At 31.6% G+C, this 21,812-nt stretch overlaps 3 protein-coding genes across 7 annotated transcripts; 1 reads left to right on the top strand and 2 right to left on the bottom strand.

The window, feature by feature from the left end:
• Positions 1–212: 212 nt before the first annotated feature.
• On the bottom strand, positions 213–2,293 carry LOC137811221 (Peroxidase superfamily protein). Its single transcript, XM_068612871.2, has 3 exons — positions 1,938–2,293; positions 1,651–1,842; positions 213–966 (listed from the first exon to the last, which is right to left on the bottom strand). Exons 1-3 carry the CDS (start codon positions 2,157–2,159, stop codon positions 328–330), a joined length of 1,053 nt encoding a protein of 350 aa, XP_068468972.1. The 5' UTR covers positions 2,160–2,293; the 3' UTR covers positions 213–327.
• Positions 2,294–8,763: 6,470 nt separating this feature from the next.
• ETR1 (Signal transduction histidine kinase, hybrid-type, ethylene sensor) lies at positions 8,764–15,890 on the top strand. 5 transcript variants are annotated; one of them, XM_068621040.2, is made up of 7 exons: positions 8,764–9,357; positions 11,513–12,453; positions 13,016–13,384; positions 13,478–13,744; positions 13,846–13,973; positions 14,133–14,336; positions 15,401–15,890. In XM_068621040.2, exons 2-7 carry the CDS (start codon positions 11,548–11,550, stop codon positions 15,753–15,755), a joined length of 2,229 nt encoding a protein of 742 aa, XP_068477141.2. In that variant the 5' UTR covers positions 8,764–9,357; positions 11,513–11,547; the 3' UTR covers positions 15,756–15,890. The 5 variants fall into 5 exon arrangements, with proteins under 5 accessions (XP_068477141.2, XP_068477151.2, XP_068477135.2 ...); XM_068621050.2 differs by lacking the exon at positions 8,764–9,357 and adding an exon at positions 9,669–9,794; XM_068621034.2 differs by lacking the exon at positions 8,764–9,357 and adding an exon at positions 9,843–9,978.
• Positions 15,891–18,743: 2,853 nt separating this feature from the next.
• Positions 18,744–21,455, bottom strand: EMB2261 (Tetratricopeptide repeat (TPR)-like superfamily protein). The gene has a single exon (XM_068633599.2). The coding sequence runs from the start codon at positions 21,325–21,327 to the stop codon at positions 18,850–18,852; it is 2,478 nt and encodes an 825-aa protein (XP_068489700.1). The 5' UTR covers positions 21,328–21,455; the 3' UTR covers positions 18,744–18,849.
• Positions 21,456–21,812: the final 357 nt, after the last annotated feature.

Raw genomic sequence — 21,812 nt, forward strand, 5'->3', positions numbered from 1 at the left:
AATACTGATTTTGTACCACATAAACCACGTCTCCCTATTTTTTTTAAAAGTTTTAGCTTAGTTAGGCTATAAAACACTTCTCACTTATTAATTGAATCCATTTACTACAAGCACAGAACACAGACTAGCCAGCAGTTTATAATATGAAAACTTGGAATGTGAATGTAGTTTTTGGGAAGCAAGAGAACAAAATGAGCAGGGAGGCTTGCATATTTTGGGGAAATACCAAAATTAATTAGCCAAAGATGGTTCAAGCCTTGGTTATAGTTGAAAACTTGGATAACATATATAGAATGCATGAATCTGAAGAGACATGCATCTATTTATTCATATTGAGTAAATGGATTTATTATCACTAAGGAGGTTGTGCTGTTGGGACTCAAACAGCAAATGAGCAGGGCGAGCATTCACAACTCTGCAATTTGTCCTAACTTCCCCAGGCCTACCAGATTGCAAGTCTCCCATTTTAAGCATTCCTTCCACAAAGGCTTTGAAAAAATCATCTTGGTTTCTACTGAAATTTCTCACAAACTCCCTTGTCTGAGGGAATGTGAAAAGTGTTTGATCAGAGTTCAGAAACCCTCTTCCAGCAACCAAGTCCTTGAAATACTGGTTATCAAAAAGAAGAGGTGTGAAGTCAAGGTTCCCTGTCACATTTTGATCAACATCAAGTGGACATAGCTTCTCAAGCTCTTCCCTGTAGCCAGAGTCAATGGCAGGATCAGGCCTTCCAGTGCCAGATTGATTGTAGAGCCTGAACATGACAGAGAAGCAACGACCTTGGCCAATGGAGTGAGACCCTGAGAGTGCAACAAGGTCTTTCACAGTGAGATTGTACTTTTGGAAGAGATCAATAAGAGCACTGGCGTTGGCTCTTGGGCTTGGCATGATGTCGTTTGAGTCTTCTTGACTAGCACTCAAGCTGTCCAATCTTCCCAACCTCACCTCCCAATCGGGTCCACCTGTCTGCAATCAAAGTAAACAAATTCAAACCATGTTCGACATTACTATACAACTTGACATTTTAGCTATTCACTTAGCTATGTTATTCATGTTCGACATCATTATACAACTTAACATCTCAGCTATACACTTAGTTATGTTCTGCATATTCGACATCACTATACAACTTGACATCAATGTACGCATGTAACAACAACCATCAATTCTTTACTTAATGCTTCTCCAATTACATTAAATGACAAAGGAAAAGAAATAGAAGAATACCATAAATATCTGATTTAAAATGTATTACTAATAAATTATCAGACACACTTTCAAAATGCAATTAATTTAGTCTTTATACTTTTTTCCATCTAGATAAGAAACTGCAGCATATACCCTCCTTTATATTTCCAACACCATCTCTTTCATCAGTCTAAAATTAATAATTCATAAAGCGTTTAACTTCTAAACTAACAGAAACAAACGTTTTTTTTTTCTCTTCTAAAAGTAGACAGAGAGAAAAAGAATTCTAAAGTTCTTGCTAAACAAAGATCATCATCAAAATCTGTATGATTGGGTTAACTTCACACAGATAAAGTAATTTTCATTGATGGAAAATAAAAAGAGACCAACTTGTAATGAAATGATGTGAAACAGAGACAGAAAGGAGGGAAGAGTTTTGGGAAGAAAGAAAGAGGAACGAACCAGAGCAACAGCATCTCTGGAAGCCATGATAATGATGTCAGCACAGGAAACAACTCCAGGGCATGCGTTCTCTAGGGCTTCCTTCACTTGATCAACAACTTCAAATGATCTCAGAGAGTTTATGTTGGAGAGAGCAAGTTTCTCCCCAACCATGCTCGGTGTATCATCAAGCAGCATGGAGGCATCACACCCCTGAACCATCATGCATCACCAAATCCACAAATCAAACAAGAACACTCACAAAATTACAATTTACAAAAAAAAACAAAAAACCATTTTTCACGTACATTCACAAAACAGTCATGGAACTGAAAGCGCATAACAGAGGCAAGGCTTCTGGGTTCCTTCACAAGGGCCTTTTTCATGACATCTCTGACTATCACTTCTGCATTCGGACATGTTGTTGAGTAAAACCCAGGTCGGAGATCCGATGTTGCCACCATCTGCACAAGAAACATCACAACCATGGCCATCATCATCATCATCATCATCCTCATCCCCATGGTCATGTATGTGAAAGATGCTAAAGATGGCCCCTTTTTGATTTTGAAGCTGCTACTCACAGTGGAGACCAGACAGAGACGCAGACACTGATCAGATGATGCCTATATATGGTTTGTGTCAGCTCAGCTGCTACACACTCACTTTTTCAAAGATAAAGTAAATTTCCTTTTTAAGTGCTAAATTATCCTCCTTAATCTTAGTTTAATGTATAAAAATAAAACTAATTTAAAAACTAATTTCACACCACATATTTCATTTCTAAGCTACAATCATCATCTTATTAAGTTTTTGGATTATTTATATTTTTTTATGAAAAAAATATGTGTTGATAAATTAATTAATAAAATAAACTTATATTTAATTTATTTTTAAAATTCTTTATATATATATATATTCTACTTATATATAGTTTTAATTAACATATAAATTTTAATATAATCTTTCGATATTATTTTTAATAATATTTTTTTATGATGATGAATAATTATTTTTACTTGAGATTTAAATGAAATACTAAGTTGCATAATAAACTAAAATGTGTTTATATATTGTATTAATACACTTTTATCTAATATGTTTTTAGAATTTATTATAAATAGATATAGTTTACTTATATATTTTTTAACATGTGCTATATTTATTTTTTTAATAATATTTTTTTTTATGTGATACTATTAAATTATTATTATTATTATTATTTAAGGACCTATTTAGATACCAAATTGCATGAAGATGCCTAAAATACTTTTATAAAAAAGAAGTTAATTTTGTATTTTTTACTAAGAATCATGTTATGTTTTTTTTATTATTATTCTGTCCGAAAAACACGACCAATGAGTGTGGGTGTATTCTGAATGTCGAAGGGGCTTTATTGGAATGAAATAAAAATTGTGTGCAAGTTGAAACGGGTTTCCTTGGACACCACTAAACCTTTGTTTCATTGGTTGGAAATAAGGTGGCAACACTCAAACACATCATTCTTTCCTCATCAAAATATACCAAAACTATCGCCAACTTTATTTATATTATTCGTTTTTTTTTTCACTCCAATACAAATTCTTCATTTTGTTTCTTACCAATTTCTATTATTTTCTTGTTCCATTTTCTTTATTTCTTCTCTTTTTCTACAAAGGGAGAAAAGACAAATGTTTTTAAATGATGACAAAAATAACCTAGTAAAAGTTAAAAGTGCATGCAAATAAAGTTACCTACTACAAACAAAATTAAAATTATTCTTTCTTATAGTATGTTATTATTTTTTCTTACAATTTTAAAAAATGTTGCTTGTTTATTCTCTCTACAAATTCTTTCACAATGATTTTATATTTAATTATTTAAATTATTTTTAGCAGTTTTAAAAAAGTGAATTATGTGGGAAGTAGTTTAGAAAAAATTGATGAATAGTGTGAATGAGTTGTCTCCTTATTCCATGGTTGGTCTTTTGAGTTTTGTTACATCCCCTTTGCCTTGTATTGGTAACCACAGTCTAGGGAAGAGCAAACAGATTTCATTGGAAGAAAAAAATTATATTTTAATTATACCAATATCCACCATCACTTTTACTAGTTTTTATTCAATAATTTAATTTATTTTAATTCAATAAATAAATTATTTTAGTTGTCCAAACAAATTGTCCAATCCAACCTCACTCAAGAGGTAAAAAATAAAAAACATAAGATGATCTTGTTTATTCCTTGTTTCAAAGAGGGGAAAAATGTAAGAAAAAGGATTTTGATAAAAGAAAATAAAATTTAAATAGAAATAATTTTAAAATATTTAAGAAAAAATGTAAAATTTCAAAAAATATACTAAAATTGGTATAACAAATTAACACCTAACTAATATTAAAATTCCAATAGTATAATAAAATAAGATAAAAAAAACACAGTTAAATTATAATAATGAAAAAAAAAATCATTTGAAGAGATTTTTTATTAAAAAAAGTTTTGAAGGTCATCAAATCTTTATTATAATGGTAATTTTTTGATGTACCATCTCAAAAAAATTGTTTACATTGATATTTATAATATTTAATTCTTAAATTTAAATTGTGAAAAATGTCTTTCATGGACCATATGGTGTATTATAAATACACATTTTTTATACACAAAAAATTTATTAAATCTTAATGTCAAATATTATACATCATTTACACAAGTCACACCCATTTCCGTTAAAATTTTGAATCTAAATCAACTCAATCAAAACTTTTTATTTTAATCTAAATATTCAACTAACGGATATAACATTTATGATTTATCTAATTACATATAGTAATATTTAATATTTAATAATTAACGTATACATATTTAATATATTTAAATACACTCTTCAATTCAACTTATGCATATTTATATTATAATATTCAATCTATCAATTTCATCTGGATATTTATATTGTAATATGTTTGGATTAACGTCCATTCATAAAAAATAACCTAGAAAGAATTTTTTTCTCACAATATTAACGTCTATTCATAAAAACGAGTATTAAACTTTGACAAAAGTAAACATAAGTTTATCATATTCATCCACTAATTAGGATAATCCAATATGCTATCTAATTAGCACTCATGCAAAAAACCAATATATAAACTTAAATAAAAACAAAGATATTAAGGAAAATTAAAAAAAAAAAACTTAAATCAAAACAATGGCATGAAAGAAATTTTTTTAAACAAACAAAAATAGTGCATAGAACTAATAAATTTAATTTAAAAAATTTAGAGCTAAACAACAATTTGGAACCACATTTGAATTTAGTTCCAAATCTCTTCTTCACCTTCTTGAAACAACTTCAAATAGTAAGAGGTGTGCTTTAGAATTCGCAATTACCACTTAATCTTTTCCAATTCAAAGATCTGGCAATTTAACAAAGTTGTTTCTGGCGCTAATTTAATCTGTCACCAATTCACATATTTCATTCATTCCAACAAAATTTGATTATGATTTTTTTTATCATCAATAAAAAATAAAAATAAATAGGAACCACTTCAGGATGGTCCAACCCTTATACAGAAATACTTGACACTAATCTCCTATTAGAACGCCTACCAAATTAGCAAAGGGATAACCATACCAACACTAACCAATATTAATGAATCAACCTCATACAAGCCAGAGGATTTAAAACCCAACTAGAATAAGGGAAATAAGCAGAACGAGACTTTGCATAAATCCAAGACCATACCTTTACTTGCACTGAAGCGAACACTTCAGACACATCTGCCACACCTCTATTGAAGATGACCGAGTTCCTATGTTTTCAGATTTCGCTCACAATGCCAACCCAAATTGTACCCCAAACTTCGTTAACCGAAACAGAACCCTAAACCCTAAATTCGATTATGATAAAAGCACCATGAATTGAAGAACAACGTAGATTTATTTGGAGAAAACCATGGCAGAGTATCAAGAATTCACACAACAAGCTTTTTACAAGCTTTATAGAAGTAGACTGATATTACTATAAAATTATTAAACAAAAATCAATTTTATAAATACAGAATAATTAATTATTTGTTATTTTAATTAAATTAGATATTATTTTATGAATTTTAAGATTTAATTAATTTTTAAATTAATTTTTATTATTGGTAAATAATTTTTAAATTAATATCTAATTAGCTATCAGGGTCTTTGTTATTCAATTTAAAATTTAATTGATAGTTAAAATCTTGATACCTAATTATATACTAATTTAAAAATTATTTGTTTAAAAAAAATATAAAAAAAATAATTTTATTAGTATTTAAAATAATATCTAATTTAATTAATATAACAACTAATTATTTTTAGTTTTTAAAATTAATTTTTATTCATGATTTTCTAGTAACATGAAGGCTTTGTTTATTGTATGATAGTGTTGAAGTCAAACATCAAAGTACATCCACTCATTTCCAATCTTTTGATGGAACAAATACTAGGGATTGGAGAGAGAACACATAGTAATTTTTTAAAGTTAGAAGGACCCTGTTGATCATTTTGCTTGGTTGTTGCTTCTTTCTATGATGACAAGGTTTTGTTCTTGCAGAGTCATGATTTCAAGATTAAAAGTTGGCAGCAGATTTGCAAGATGTGGGTTATAGATTTGATGAAGATATTTTTATGGTGGGGTTTAGGGTTTAGTTTGTACCCTGATGCAAGCAAAGGTTTGGTTTTGAATTTCTGCAAAATCTCGCACTACTTCGATTTCCTTTTCCAGTTGGTATTTGGAATCTTTGGAATGTATGCGTTTAGTTATTTGATGCTTTTTAAGTTTTTAGGTTCTTAGAGCGGACTTTGCTTTTGCCTGTTAGGTTTAGAGGGTACTGTTAGACGTTGGATTATGTATTTATTGTATAAGGGTTGATCCACCTCTGAAAGAGTGGCTCGCATTTATATTTTTGTTATTGCTGATAAAAAAAAAAAAATGGTGGCAGAGGTTGCAAAATTGAAACAGGAAATTCTTTAATTGAATACTTGGAAAATCTTGACAATCTTTTGGTTGAAGTAAGAGTTTCAGATGATATATAACCTTCAGTTTCTTTCTTTCAGGTTTCAATGTGGAATTGGAGAAATATGTTCGTTTGCATCACCATCCATGATTCAAGAATCAGTGTGCTTAACAAGATGGCATGGGAAATTCCAATTTAGAATTCCAATTGAGATATTCTGGAATGTGATCTAATCAGATTTTGAATAATGGTTAATTTTACTCACACTTTAAAAGCTGTACTTTGATTTGTACTAAAATTATTTATAAATCTACTATTTTAACTATAATTAATCTAATTGAATTTATTTAGAGTTTAAATTTAATTTATGCTAATCAGATATTTTTATTTGTAATAGATGATCAGATATTTTTTAGAGTAGGCTATTATATGAACTTTGTGAGTCTATTGAACAAAAGTTCAAATTACTTTTCTAAATCATAAAAAAAAACAAAATCTAAATTAAAAAATTAGAGAATAAGTTTTTTAATTTTATTAGTTGCATGGAAGTTATAAACACTACTTGATTGAATTTATTATTGTGAGACAACTTAAAATTTTCCATTCATTTGGTTTAGAATTGAGCTGGCTCTTTTGTTCTAATTTAGAATGAACAATTCCGTGTGCTAAAAAAAAAATTCTTTATTTTATTTTTAACTTATTTTTTATGGTATTCAAAAAGAAGTCTTAATTTATATATGTTTATGTTAATAATTTGAGTTTGTAACAAATTGAAAAAGACATATGCTTGTGACAAAAAGGAAACATCAAAATTATGTGAATTCAAATTTCTATTATGAAAATATTTGTGTAATTTTGAAATAAAGGGAATTATACTTTGATTTGTTTTATAAGTATGATTGTGACCACATTTACACTATCATATATTTTGTTTTAGACCGTCTAAAACTACTTAAACAGTGTACACATAATATCATTTTAATTTGAATTTGAATGTAAAACGACTTTTCTATCAATTGTGCACCATCTCTTACCACACTAAAGGAGAATCATCTAACTAATGTCTTAAAAGCATCCCTTATGGCTGATTCAGAACCTTCTTCTACTAGATCTATTTCAGGAAAAGAGATTGGTGATAGAACCACTAAAGGGTTATATAAATTTTATGGAGACAAATGGGATAAAAAAAACCATAAGGTTTGGTGTAAGGTCTAGGGAAAGTTAAATGCGATTTTCTTGGCCCAAGGAAACATGGAAGATAAAGGGATTTCAGATAAAAATTGCGTATTACTAAAATTTGCCCTCAAGTTAATTGCATGGAAATTTAATAATCACTTGTTCCATGCTCATTTCCTTGTTTTGCCTAGTAATCATTTTGGGGTGATATCTTAGAATTGTGATTCTATGACTTTTGAGCATCAAGGTGAGATAGTGGTGTTATAGAGTGGCCAGAATGTTCAAATATCTGGGAATTTAAAATGGGCAAAAGGTCAACCAATGTTGCTGGTCATGCAAACAAGACCAATTGGTATAACAACTGTTTTAAGGAACTCTTTCAAGAACCTACTTAAAAGAAAAACTTTTCACATTAAATATCAAACATTACATGTTATCTAGATTAACACCTTATTAGGTATCACTGTATAAAATATTTTACATCATTAAATATCAAACATTTCATCATATCTAGATTAACACCTTATTAAGTATCACTATATAAAATATCTTAAAAAATACCTTATTAAGTATCACTATATAAAATATCTTAAAAAATTACTATTAAACATGTGAAACATCACATCTTTTCTAGATTAACACCTTATTAGGTATCACAATATAACATATCTTAGTTAGACAGACACTTCAAATAATCTCAGTTATACTGTACACTTCAAATAATCTCAGTTATACTTCAAATAATCTCAGTTATACTGTATTTTTCAAGTAATCTTAGTGTACACTTTAAGTAATCTCAGTTATACTTTAAGTAATCTTAGTTATACTGATACATCAAGTAAAAATTAGACGAATATTTCGAATAATCTCAATTCAACTCAAGTAACCTCAGTTATACTAATATCTCAACTAATCTAACTTATCCTAATCCTTCAATCAATTAATAACAATCATATGTGAAAATCTACTTAATTACCAACCATAAACTTGTTTTAACTAGGATTATTCATGTTTTTCTAGACCCTTTCAAAAGAAGGAAATTGAGAGATAAGTTGAGTCCTTACTATCATCTACCAGGTTCATTAGAAGAGAGAGTTCAAGCTGTTATTGCCTCTCCTTTGCTGTTTCACACAGATGAGAGAAAAACATGTTACAACTCTTTCAATAAAATTAGGGTTTCTTCTGGTTCTGTGAACCCTGTTGCTAAAAAGACAACTCGTTCGATTTTTCTTGGAGGATAATGAGAAAATAATTCAGTTTCACAGCTTGAAAATTGTCGTATATTCTTCGCTGGAGAATCCAACAATGCCCGCTCCAATCCGTTTCACAAATCTCCAAATTCCACCAGCAGTAATTGGATGGTGAATAAAGCCATTCAGCGTACAGAAGTTGCGCAGAGACCCTGTTTATTGTGTAGGTTGAAGACAACACCGAGAGAATCAATCTGAGAAGCAACGAATTCCACCGCTTCACCATGCTTGGAATCAATTCATCCACTGAAATTGACATGCGACGTGAATTTTGGGATGACAAAGCACTCAGCACCTTCAATTTCATCCACGCCATGCTCTGTTCCATTTGGATCGAAACAGGTGTGGATCAGATTTTCATCTCCATTTCCATGGTTTTGGTTTTTCCTTTACACCCTTCTTCTGTCATTTCTGACATGGTGATGTGTGGAATCTTGAAAACCCTTAGATGGGGATTTCTTACAACTGTGTTTCACCTATACTTATTTACCAAGACTAATTGCTAACTATTATCTTTTCTACAATTGTTTTAATATTTTTATTAAAATTACCTTTTAATTTTTGTTTTGGCAATTTATTAGCATATAAAAAATATGACACATATTATCTCTAAATCTAACTATAGATGATTATGATTATTGTTAGAAAATGATATTATAGATGATTATGATTATTGTTAGAAAATGATAAAAGAAAAAGTAAGAATGTAAATGAAAGATAAAAATGGGGAAGAGGCATGACTGTCTGAGACTTGCAGGGAGACGTCTCCATCATATTTGGTAAGCTGCTCTTCGACAGAGTGCAATTCATTGAACTTGACCGCCATAGGAATAACGAATATTGAAATTAAATTAAATAAATTTTTTTGACATTTAATTCAACTTTATTTAAGCAATTTGCTCCTATTCTCTCTTCTGCTTCTGTGTCTCTCCATAATCTCTCACCTGTTTCATTCCATTTCATGTAAGTTTCATTTTCTTCTCTGTTGCTGCTCTTCAATGGGTAAATACACCGATCATTCATACCAACCCCACTACTCTTTTTTATGCCTAAATTCATTCTCTCCTTAATCCATTCATGCCCATGTCTTCATTTTTTCAAAAATTATCTCTAATTTTCTTCAATTCAATCTAAATAAATGCTTATTGGGCTCTGGGGTTGTTTTCTTGTTCTTAATTGACCCTCGACCACTCTCCCTTCACTTTTCTGCTGTAATTGGCTGCACAGGAACACCATATTTCCAACTTTCTATCTCTGCCTTCGTCTTTCTTTCTTGTACTCTACTCATGATTTGTTTCAATGGAGTTTATATTATTGTAGCTGCCCATTGGACTACACTTCTGTCTTCCGTTTTTCATCCACTTGGGCATGTTTGCAATACTTTTTGTACATACAAATACTTGGTTTCTTGGTGCATTTATGCTCCATGTTCTTGTAAGCAGACTAGCTCTGAGCTTTGAGAAATAAAAGGGGTCGTGCTTGTTGCATTTGATGAGTTCTGCACTTGCATGCCGATTAAAAAGGATTTTCTTAGTTTATTGTCTTTCTAGAATCTGTGCATTTATTTTTTCGTATAATGTACACAACATTGTTGTTATTATTACAAGTTTGTCCTTAATTTTTCATCAATTATCTCCTAATTTTTGTCTTCATTTGATATTGTAGTAAATTTTTTCAGAATCTGATTTTAATAAAGTCAGAATTATGATCAGATTATAGGTGATAGGCTATTTATTGCTTCTTGGTATTTCTCCCCGATTGGGGCAAATTTCGTAGCCTTATTGGGACTAATTCTGTCTCTAAATCAGTGGCTGTACTTTGTTGAGTTTTTAATTTGTTTTGGATCATATTTTATTCCCCTCTTGCTGTACTCTGTTTTCTCTCATAAAATATTGTTTTCTGTTTTAAAAGGAGTGGAAACTTTTTGTAGGTAGTATTCTGTCCTGAATAAACTATCTCAAAAGCTTAAGCTATATGTTATATTGCATCTCTGAAATGCTCCCTCATGCAAGAGCCTTTTGGGGTTAAAATGGATAATGCACAGACCCATCTGTCTTCTGTTGAAATTTAACTTTTTCATTAGAATAACTTTTACACACACACACACACATATATATATATATATTAAATAATATATTTTATATTATTAAATTTATATAACTAATTTTAATTAGTTTCATATTAATTTTATTTTGTATAATTAAATAAAAAAAATGTAAAATTATTATAATTGTAGATTGACTTGAGCCGAGCTTGAACTGAGTTGAGTTCAAGTTGAATCTAAAGGTTCACATTGAACTTGAGTCAAACTTCAAGCTGAGTCCATTGGTATCGAACTGGGTCGAGTTTGGTTAAGTTTGAGTTCACTCATTTACAGCACTGAATATTCTGATGTTAATATTCAGTTGATGGTATTTTTTTTCACTCTAGTGTTATTGTTGTTTTGATCTGTTCCATTCTATCTTATGCTTAACTTTTTTCCATCTTTTAAATGTAGTTATGTGAAAGGGAAGATTTGGCGGTTCATTCACTATGGAATCCTGCAATTGTATTGACCCTCAAATGCCAGCTGATGACATATTGGTGAAATACCAATATATGTCTGATTTCTTCATTGCCCTTGCTTATTTCTCAATCCCTTTGGAGCTTATCTACTTTGTTAAGAAATCAGCAGTATTTCCATATAAATGGGTCCTTGTTCAGTTTGGTGCTTTCATAGTTCTATGTGGAGCAACACATCTAATTAATTTATGGACCTTTGCAATTCATTCAAGAACTGTGGCCATTGTAATGACCACTGCTAAGGTTTTAACTGCTGTAGTATCGTGTGCAACTGCCCTCATGCTTGTACATATTATTCCTGATTTATTAAGTGTTAAAACAAGGGAATTATTTTTGAAGAACAAGGCTGCAGAGCTTGATAGAGAAATGGGCCTGATTCGCACACAGGAAGAAACCGGTCGACATGTTAGGATGTTGACTCATGAGATTAGAAGCACTCTTCATAGACACACAATACTGAAAACGACTCTTGTTGAGCTGGGTAGAACACTGGGACTAGAGGAATGTGCCTTATGGATGCCAACACGAACTGGGTTGGAGCTTCAACTCTCTTACACATTGCGACAGCAGAACCCAGTTGGATACACAGTACCCATTCATCTTCCTGTGATCGATCAAGTATTTAGTAGCAACAAGGCAGTAAAAATTTCGCATAATTGTCCAGTTGCTAGATTACGATCTTATGCTGGAAAATACATGCCTGGGACAGTTGTAGCTGTTCGAGTTCCTCTCCTACATCTATCTAATTTCCAAATATATGATTGGCCTGAGGTTTCAACAAGAAATTATGCTTTGATGGTTTTGATGCTTCCATCAGATAGTGCTAGACAATGGCATGTGCATGAGTTAGAACTGGTTGAGGTAGTTGCTGACCAGGTTAGCAATTTTTCATTTTATTCAGTTACCTTTCTATTGTATTTTATTTCCATCTTACATGCCTTTACATTTTAATTGCACCTAATTATTTTGCATTTGATATATTTTTCATTCATTACTTTGTACCTTAAGTTACTAAATTTTGGAATCTTGACAAAGTGGTTTTTTATTTTTTTATTTTTTATTTTTATTTTTTTATATTTGTATGTTATTATTTCTAATAGATGAGCTTAAGTTATTTGATAGATTGTTTCATGTATAAATTCTCTTAAGTTCAATTTGTTATGTGTCTGCATTTTTATGAATGATAAAAATCTTTCGGTTCAGAGTAAACAGCAAATAATTGTGATTTTTTTTTTCTATATTCATATGAATCTGTGCCTGCTTTACACAATGAATAGTTATGGTAAAGAAACCATCAGAAGATTAAATGATGTACTACTGTTTAATGCACCATTGCAATAAAAGTATATGATGTGGGAACCATCGGTTTCTTTTACTGCATTAGTCTTTCGTTTGATTATGCCTTCAATTTGCCTATGACAATTGTCTCGTACATTAGGTAGCTGTCGCTCTTTCACATGCTGCAATCCTAGAAGAGTCAATGAGGGCAAGGGATCAGCTCATGGAGCAGAATGTTGCACTGGATCTGGCAAGAAGAGAAGCAGAAACTGCAATCCATGCTCGGAATGACTTTCTAGCTGTTATGAACCACGAGATGAGAACTCCCATGCATGCAGTTATTGCACTCTCTTCGTTACTACAGGAAACAGATTTGACTGCTGAGCAACGTCTGATGGTGGAGACAATATTGAGAAGCAGCAATTTGTTGGCTACCCTCATCAATGATGTTTTGGATCTTTCACGGCTTGAAGATGGCAGTCTTCAACTTGAAGCCACAACATTTAACCTTCATTCTTTGTTCAGAGAGGTGAGTTCTTCATATTAAATTCTGAAATTCCATTATATCAGTCTGACTTCATGTTAAAAGCTGATGTTGTCAGAGCTGTTATTCTGCTTGCAGGTCCTAAACTTGATTAAGCCTGTTGCATCTGTTAAGAAGTTGTCACTCACTTCAAATTTAGCTTCAGATTTGCCAATGTATGCCATTGGTGATGAAAACCGTCTCATGCAAACTATTCTGAATGTTGTTGGTAATGCTGTTAAGTTCTCAAAAGAGGGCTGCATTTCCATCACTGCTTTCGTTGCAAAACCTGAATCCTTTAGAGATGCTAGAATTCCTGACTTTCTTCCAGTGCCAAGTGATAGCCACTTTTATTTGCGAGTACAGGTTTGTTTCTTCAAGCTTAGTTAATAATATTCTACCTTGGGGTATTGTGTTCTCTGTTATTCGACTCAAAATATGGAGTATAAGTTTTATATAAATTATAGGTAAAAGATTCAGGATCAGGAATCAACCCACAAGATATCTCAAAGTTATTCACCAAGTTTGCACAAAACCAATCATTAACAACAAGAAATCCTGCTGGAAGTGGACTTGGCCTGGCAATTTGTAGGAGGTGCTACATTCTTGTCTGTTTACAACCTTAAACTAGGATGTGAAGCACATGTTTTATTTGCCATTCCTTAGAATATTGTCAGTTTGGAATCAGGTTCTTTCTAGAATTCCTATTTGAGTTTTTTCTGTTGATTATGTTCTGTAACTTGATTATGAACAGGTTTGTAAATCTTATGGAAGGGCATATTTGGATTGAAAGTGAAGGTATTGGTAAAGGATGTACAGCCACGTTTATTGTAAAACTTGGAATCCCAGACCGATCAAATGAACTTAAGCTACCTTTTGTACCTCAAGTTCCGGGAAATCCTGTTCATGGATGTACACACTTTGCTGGTCTCAAGGTTCTTGTCATGGATGACAATGGGTCAGTCAACACTTTATTCTTGTACCTTTAGTTCTGAAATTTGTTTCCATGTCAATTTTTTTTTAAAAATCATGCTAGGCATGAATTTTAATATCTTAATTAGGTTGACACCCCCAAAATCCACAAATCATAAATCATCTGCCATCACATGAAACATAACATAAAAGAGAAAAAGAAGGAATACAGAACATGAGGGGACCAAACCAAAACCCACAGGAAGGCATAACAAAGTACCAAAAAAAAGTCTAACTTAATATCGACACCCGAATTAGCCAATTTATTAGCACAATTATTGCCCTCCCTAAAAATCCCTAAAAAACACAAGAAACTTTGAAGTCCCCTAAATTATGAGAAACTTTGAAGTCCATACCAACACAGGTGCATACACCTTCTCCACCTCCCTCTAAGAGTCCGAGGAACCACATCAATAGAGGAAAAAACTTGATAGAGCAAAGTAGAATCACTCTCCAACCAAAGCTTTCTGAACTTAACACTTAACACTTAGAGCATATTCAGTGGCAAGAATAGCCTCCATGACCTCAACATACAGGCCTTTTGATTCTCCAAAAGGGTTTATGCTATTTAAATTTATAATTTACAAGCTCTAAAAGTGTTCAGGATCCTTCAGAGCGTCATATCAGTGATAGAAAAGTATAATTTAGAGATTAGATATATTCAATTCTGTAACATTTTTATTAACTTTTTAAAGTATTTTTTGATTGGGCTTAGTTTGTTTTCTTTCTTTTTCATTATGCATGGTCTTCTAATTACCAAGGCTCCTTTGGTTTCATGCTTTGAATTTCAATTGTTGCCACCATGGTACATTCTAAAATTTGAGTTTACCAAAACTAATAAATTCTAAGAAAAAATGTATGTGATTTTCTACTACATGTAATATGAATGTATCAATGTGCAGTCTTATTCTTGTTATCCGCCTTCTGCTTTCAATAAAGTTAAAATGCCTTAGTGGCTGGTGGAATTGTTGTGTGTGTGAAATTGGAAGCAAAGCAGGCCATTGAAGTTTCTGTTTGATTCTCATGACTGATGGTGAAACTTGTGTACAGGGTTAGCAGGACAGTAACAAAGGGACTTCTTATGCATTTAGGATGTGATGTTAACACTGCAAGCTCAAGCGAAGAATGCCTTGGTGTGGTTTCTGTGGAACACGAAGTGGTCTTCATGGATGTTTGTACAGGGTTAGATGGTTATGAACTAGCAGCACGTTTGCATGAGAAGTTTACGAAACATCAAGATAGACCACTGATAGTTGCTCTTACTGGAAACACCAAAAGGGTAACAAAAGAGAACTGCATGAGGGTTGGTATGGATGGCCTTATATCAAAACCTACTTCCGTTGACAAAATGAGGGGTGTTTTATCAGAACTCTTGGAGCGTCGAGTTCTGTTTGAAACTGTTTAACCTGTTAGATTGGCTTAGTATTAATAAAACAATGGTTGAGTCTGTCTTTTTAAATCATTTTTGTGAACATGGTATGTGCTTTATATTCTGCTTTTTTATTTCTTTTATATAGAATTTCAAAGTTTTGTTGGTTAAGATATGAGTTTTGGTTTATTTCTCCATATTTTTTTTATTTTTTAATAATATTTTTTTCATGTGATAACAAATAATTTTTGTTGAGGTATTGAGATCTTAATCTTCTTAAGATGTGAAGTTGTATAATATTATCTAACATTAATTTTTTTTATAAAAAGTAAAATAAAAATATGAGAGTAAAATTGCATTCTCCCTATTGTATGATATTATCTACCCTAAAAACTTTTATAAAAAGTAAAATAAAAATATGAGAGAGTAAAATTGCATTCTCACTTTCCTTGGTTGTTTTGATTAGTTAATCCATGAGAATTGTTTGTTACACAATTTCAGTGGTACTCTTTTAAATTAGTTGAAATTTATTGTAATTCATGGATTAGGAGTGTGTTGTTAACATTTTTTATTTACTAATTCTTTTGAGTAAGACATCCAGGTATTTGAACTAGAAAAAGTGTAGGATCAGGAACCAATTAAAAAAAAATATTTTAGAATGAGAAATAAATTATGGAATATATAATTTATAATTACTATTAAACTATTTAAAATTATTCACTCTTCAACATATTTATATTTTTTATTGTAGAATAAAATTTTAAAATAGTTCAAAATCTATTCTAAAATATTGTTTGAGAAATTGTATAAAAGGCATAATGTTTTTTTCCTAAGCCTTTGTTTGGAAGAGGGTGAATACAACATCATAACCAATAATAATGAATAATGTTGATACCAAATATTGGCCCACAACACCTCAACTTTGAATTCATTTCAAAATTTTATACACAAATTAATGTGTCTGAATGTGTACTGTGATTTAATGGAAGTTTGTACTCATATAAGATTCACATGCATAATGCCATTTATGCCAACCTAATCACTTCTGTGATTTAATGGCAAGTTTGTACTCATATAAGATTCACATGAATAACCCATGCCAACCTAATAACTTAATAAATTTGTCAAATCACGTTTTATTTAAAAAACTACAAAACATAATGAACTTTTTTTATTCAATAAAATATTTCTAATATTTTTCAGTTTTAATATAATATATATACACACTTTTTTTTCATGTGATTGATGTAAGTAGGAAAAAATAAAAAATTAAATTTAATAATTTACCAAAATGTGTTTGAATTTATTTTGTAAATGTGAATATTAAAATAATTGAATTGAACATGAATGCTTGTGCTTAAATGATACACACACTCACCTACATAATCAATTAATTATTCTTCTGTTTTTTGTGGCCCAAACCTAATTTCTTCGTTTCCCCATCCCATCAAATAAGTAGATTCAATGTGAATAGTATTTTTGGTAAAAGTCACGTTTTATAATTCGTCTTTTTCTCCCCACATCTCTTTCACCCTACCTTCTCCTTACAATTAATGATTTCTCTTTTAAATTTTTATACTTTTCTGGAAATAAAATCAAAATATTATAAAGTTCTTGAACTATCCAAGATTTTGTCAATAATAGTGCTAGTAACTGGTTGTTTCTTTAGATGGTAACATTTGAGAAAGATTTTAGGTTACTAGTCTAATGTTTAGAACTACTTTTGCTGATTTGGTTCTAACAAAGTCCACTAAGAAAAAGGGCTTTTGCTGATTATTTAATTTAAATTTTAAAAAAATGTGTTTTGTATTAAGTATTCTGATTTTTATGATAAAGATGTATTTTTTTTATGTTAGAGATTGCATTATATATAGAACACACTTTTATTTTCTAAATTATATATTTCGGAATGTTAACTCAATAATATTTGTAGAAAATGTAATTCACAAAATAACATGAAAAAACATAGTATGATCTTTTTACAAATTATGGGATGCGACAAAAAGAAAACTCTTTTCTCACTCCAACTTCCCAAAATCCTATCACATGCATCCACCTAATATGTTAAAATGCTTTCCATAATTCTTTAGAAGGATGAATCTCAAATAAAGTATTCAATTTTAATAAAAAAATATATAAGAATTTCTAATTGAGCTTATGTTTTACCTTCTTTCTATTGTAGTCTCCTTTTTATGTTCCATGTTTTTTTTTTTAATGATCTTATTTTTAGTCTTTTAATCGGGCTTCAAAGCAATGAGGGATTGGAGGAGGTGCCAAATGAAGTTTTATTAAGAGTTCTATTGAAGAAATAACACATATACTCGAACGTGAATAATTCAAAGACTAATATTAATATATATATATATATATATATATATAATTATTCAAGAAGCTATTAATCAATGTCATACTTTTTGTGGACTAATTCAAATTTTTGCTTTTTTTTTTATTCTTATCTTAACTTATAATATTTTCTTATGTTGCGTGTTTTATAATCAACAAGTTTTCTTTGTAAACAAATGTTAGATAAGATTGATTGTGTTTTTAAATAATACTCGATTCTTTAATAAAAAATAATTTATATTTAAAGAATATTTGTTTTGTATTTTGTAATAATAATATAATCAAGAATTATATGTAATTTTGGTTAACTAAGAAACCAATTTAAGATAAAAAATGTAATTCTATTTTAGATTTTCAATGTTATTGAACTGTTACAAAAGCTTAAGGAATGAGTTGCTTTGAAAACATATTAAAAAAAAAGGAGTTGCTTTGAAACATTTAAAAAAAAGAGTTGACATTGAATCTATCAACCCGAAAACTTCGTCTAATCATTCAATAAAACACCGTCTTTGTAAAATATAGTAAAATTTGTAATATACAATTCAATAATCTTTTGTTGTGTATTTGACATCCCATTAGTAAGAGTTTAAGATTTTTATGTGTACATGCTATAATTTACACACTTCCAAGTTTAAAGAAATCGAAAGAATCAATTTTTGTTTACCATTTACATAATATTACTGAAACAATTAATTTAATTTTAATTCTCCTATTATAAATTTATTTATAAAGAAATACATTACATGAGATTAATTACATAACAACAATTGAATGCATATGGAATCATTTACCAATAATCATTGCAAGAGCATTTCCCATCCTTCATATGATGAAACCGGTATGCATCTCTGACCACTATCTCTCTTCCACTAACTATTGATATGTACTTCATTGCCGTATGGCAGTCCCCACAAACTCGGAGATTTTTAAATACTCTAATAGGTTTTGGTTTCGGGGTACTTATAAGAGCAAATGCCACTGCAATTTTTTCACTGTGTTGAAACAGATAGTGATCCTTCTGTTCATCCTCCACATCGTGAAGAACAAAATCTGTATTTGGGACATAACCCAAGTTCTTTATTTTTAAAGCCAATTCATCAAGTTCATCATATATCTTTTTAGCCTGGGGATGTGAAGTATCCCCTACGTGGAATTTGTGCATCTGGTTGTTGACTTCAATCCAGCTATAACCTGTTTCTTTCATCATTTTTTTCTGTTTCATGCATTTTCTTATGGCTGCTACATCATCCCACCTCCCTTCTGACGCATATAAGTTTGACAATAGTATATAGGTAGCTGGATCATGAGGTTCCCGCTCAAGAATCATTTTTGCAGCATGCTCCCCAAGCTTGGTGTTACGATGAACCCGACAAGAACCAAGAAATGTACGCCATACCAGTGCATCAGCATCAAAAGGCATTGAACGAATAAATTCAACGGCTTCTAAAAGCAATCCAGATCGACCAAGCAAATCAACCATACATGCATAATGATCCATCCTTGGACTGATACCATGATCATAATGCATAGAGTTGAAGTGTTTCCATGCCTCATCAATCAAACCAACGTGACTACAGGCTGATAAAACCGCAATATAAGTGACCTCATTAGGCTTTGCACCTATTTCAAGCATTTCATGGAACAATTCTAAAGCTTCTGTAGCAAATCCATGTTTTGCCAAAGCACTTATGATAGAGGTCCAAGTTATTACATTGCGATGCCCCATGTCATTAAAGACCTGCAAAGCAGCTTCTTTGTTTCCGCACTTGGAATACATAGAGATCAAAGCATTATTAATGCATAAATCGGTTCCAAATCCTGACTTCACTACGAGGGCATGGATTTGTTCACCCTTACCGATTGTACCTAAACAAGCTGCGCCGCTTAAGAGGCATGCATATGTAAAAGAACTAGCTCCAATAGCAGTGTGCTCAGTATCATGGTTAAAAGATTCTTCAGAATCCAATTCTTTTGCATTTGCATCAATATCAGTACTGTGCGAAATTAAATTCTTTTCAAACAAGATATCGAAAGCTTTTCGAGCACAATCCGTTCTTCCAGACCTTGCATACATGTTAATAAGAGAGTTCCCCACACAGTTAATTGCGGAAAGGCCCAGTTTAATTGTCTGGCCATGAAGTTCTTTGCCGAAGCTAAAATCAGGAAGAGTTGCACAAGCCTTGAGCACGCTGGAGAATGTGAAGCAATTTGGTGCAACACGACCATGAAGCATGTTACAAAACAATTTCATGGCTTCCTGCTCTTTTCTGCCCTGTACATAACCAGAAATGAGAGCAGTCCAAGACATAACATTATGAAGTGGCATGCTATCAAACACTTTCCTAGAATTTTCCACCGATCCAACAGCTGCACATTTTGCATACAAATCCACCAGAGTGCAACCCACACAGACATCTGAAGCCAGCCCAGAGCGGATAACCCAAGAATGAAATTGTTTCCCAAGTGAGAACCACCCCATATCCACGCTGCCCGACAAGAGACTAGTCAGAGTAAACCCATCAGGTGTGTGGCCACATAACAACATACTGCAGAATAAATCAACAGCATCGCTCAGCAAACCAAGTTGAGCAAACCTAGTAATCATCAAAGTCCAAGTAACTAGATTTCTGTCTCGCATTTTGTCAAACACCATGCGTGCAGAGTGGATATCACCACCGCCTTTCGCAAACATATCTATCAAGCCACAACCAACAGACACATGAGAATCAAAGTACCCGGTCTTCAAAAGAAAGCCAAAGATTACAATTCCGATAGAAAAATACCGAGCATTAGAACAAGAGCGAATCGAAGCCGTGAAGCAATATTCGTTGGGATAAATCCCGCATTGGAGCATGCGAAGAAAGGTAAGAAGCGCCTGGGAGTGCATGGTGTTATTGGCGAAACAGGAGATGAGCGCACTCCACGAGACCAAGTCTCGCTTAGCGCCCATGCCTTGGAATATGGAAAGCGCGTTTTGGCAGTCGCCAGATTTGGAGTAGAGGCTAATGAGGGAGTTGAGAAGAACAGAGTCGAGGGAGAGTTGAGAGTGAATGAGCTTGTGGTGAAGGAGTTTGCCAAGCTCCAAATTACCAGACCTGATGCAGGCTTTGAGGAGAAGGGAGGAGTTTATCAGTTTTTGACGGCTAACAACCTCGTCCTGCTCCACCGTCAGGTCAAGCCTTTGGATGCTTTTGCGGAGTTCTGAATTTCTGCCTCCATGGACATCAACTCGCCACGGAACACACAGGGAGCTTACGCTCGCCATTTCTTTATTATTTCTCTTCTAACTTACACTCACACTCACACTCATCAAATCAATTATTGTTTATTCTTCTCTGCCACCCGTTTTCTATTCAAATCACGATAACTAACAACTCATCATTGTAGCTAGCAAACTGGATATGGCAAGTTATGTAACTTATATTAACACGCATATTAATACCACATGAATACGGATAATCATAATAAAATTTTATATAATAAATTTAAATTTTTGAAAAATTGTTAAAAATTTAATAAATAATTTTTAGATAAGATATTTCACTGATACATATTCTACAAGTGTCATAAAAATATCGGTATCCGATACAGACACATCATTTAAGAGTCATGTTCGAATCTTATAGATGACCAATAAAAAAAATAATCAAAATAGAAAAATTGAGATGCCTACACACTACTTCGTGTTTAAATTATCTCTAGTGGTTTATTTACAAAGTAATAAATTTGCATTGTTAGGTAAAAGTAATT

This window comes from Phaseolus vulgaris, chromosome 11, assembly GCF_051622355.1.
Source record: "Phaseolus vulgaris cultivar YP4 chromosome 11, ASM5162235v1, whole genome shotgun sequence".
In the NCBI taxonomy this organism is placed as follows: Eukaryota; Viridiplantae; Streptophyta; class Magnoliopsida; order Fabales; family Fabaceae; genus Phaseolus; species Phaseolus vulgaris.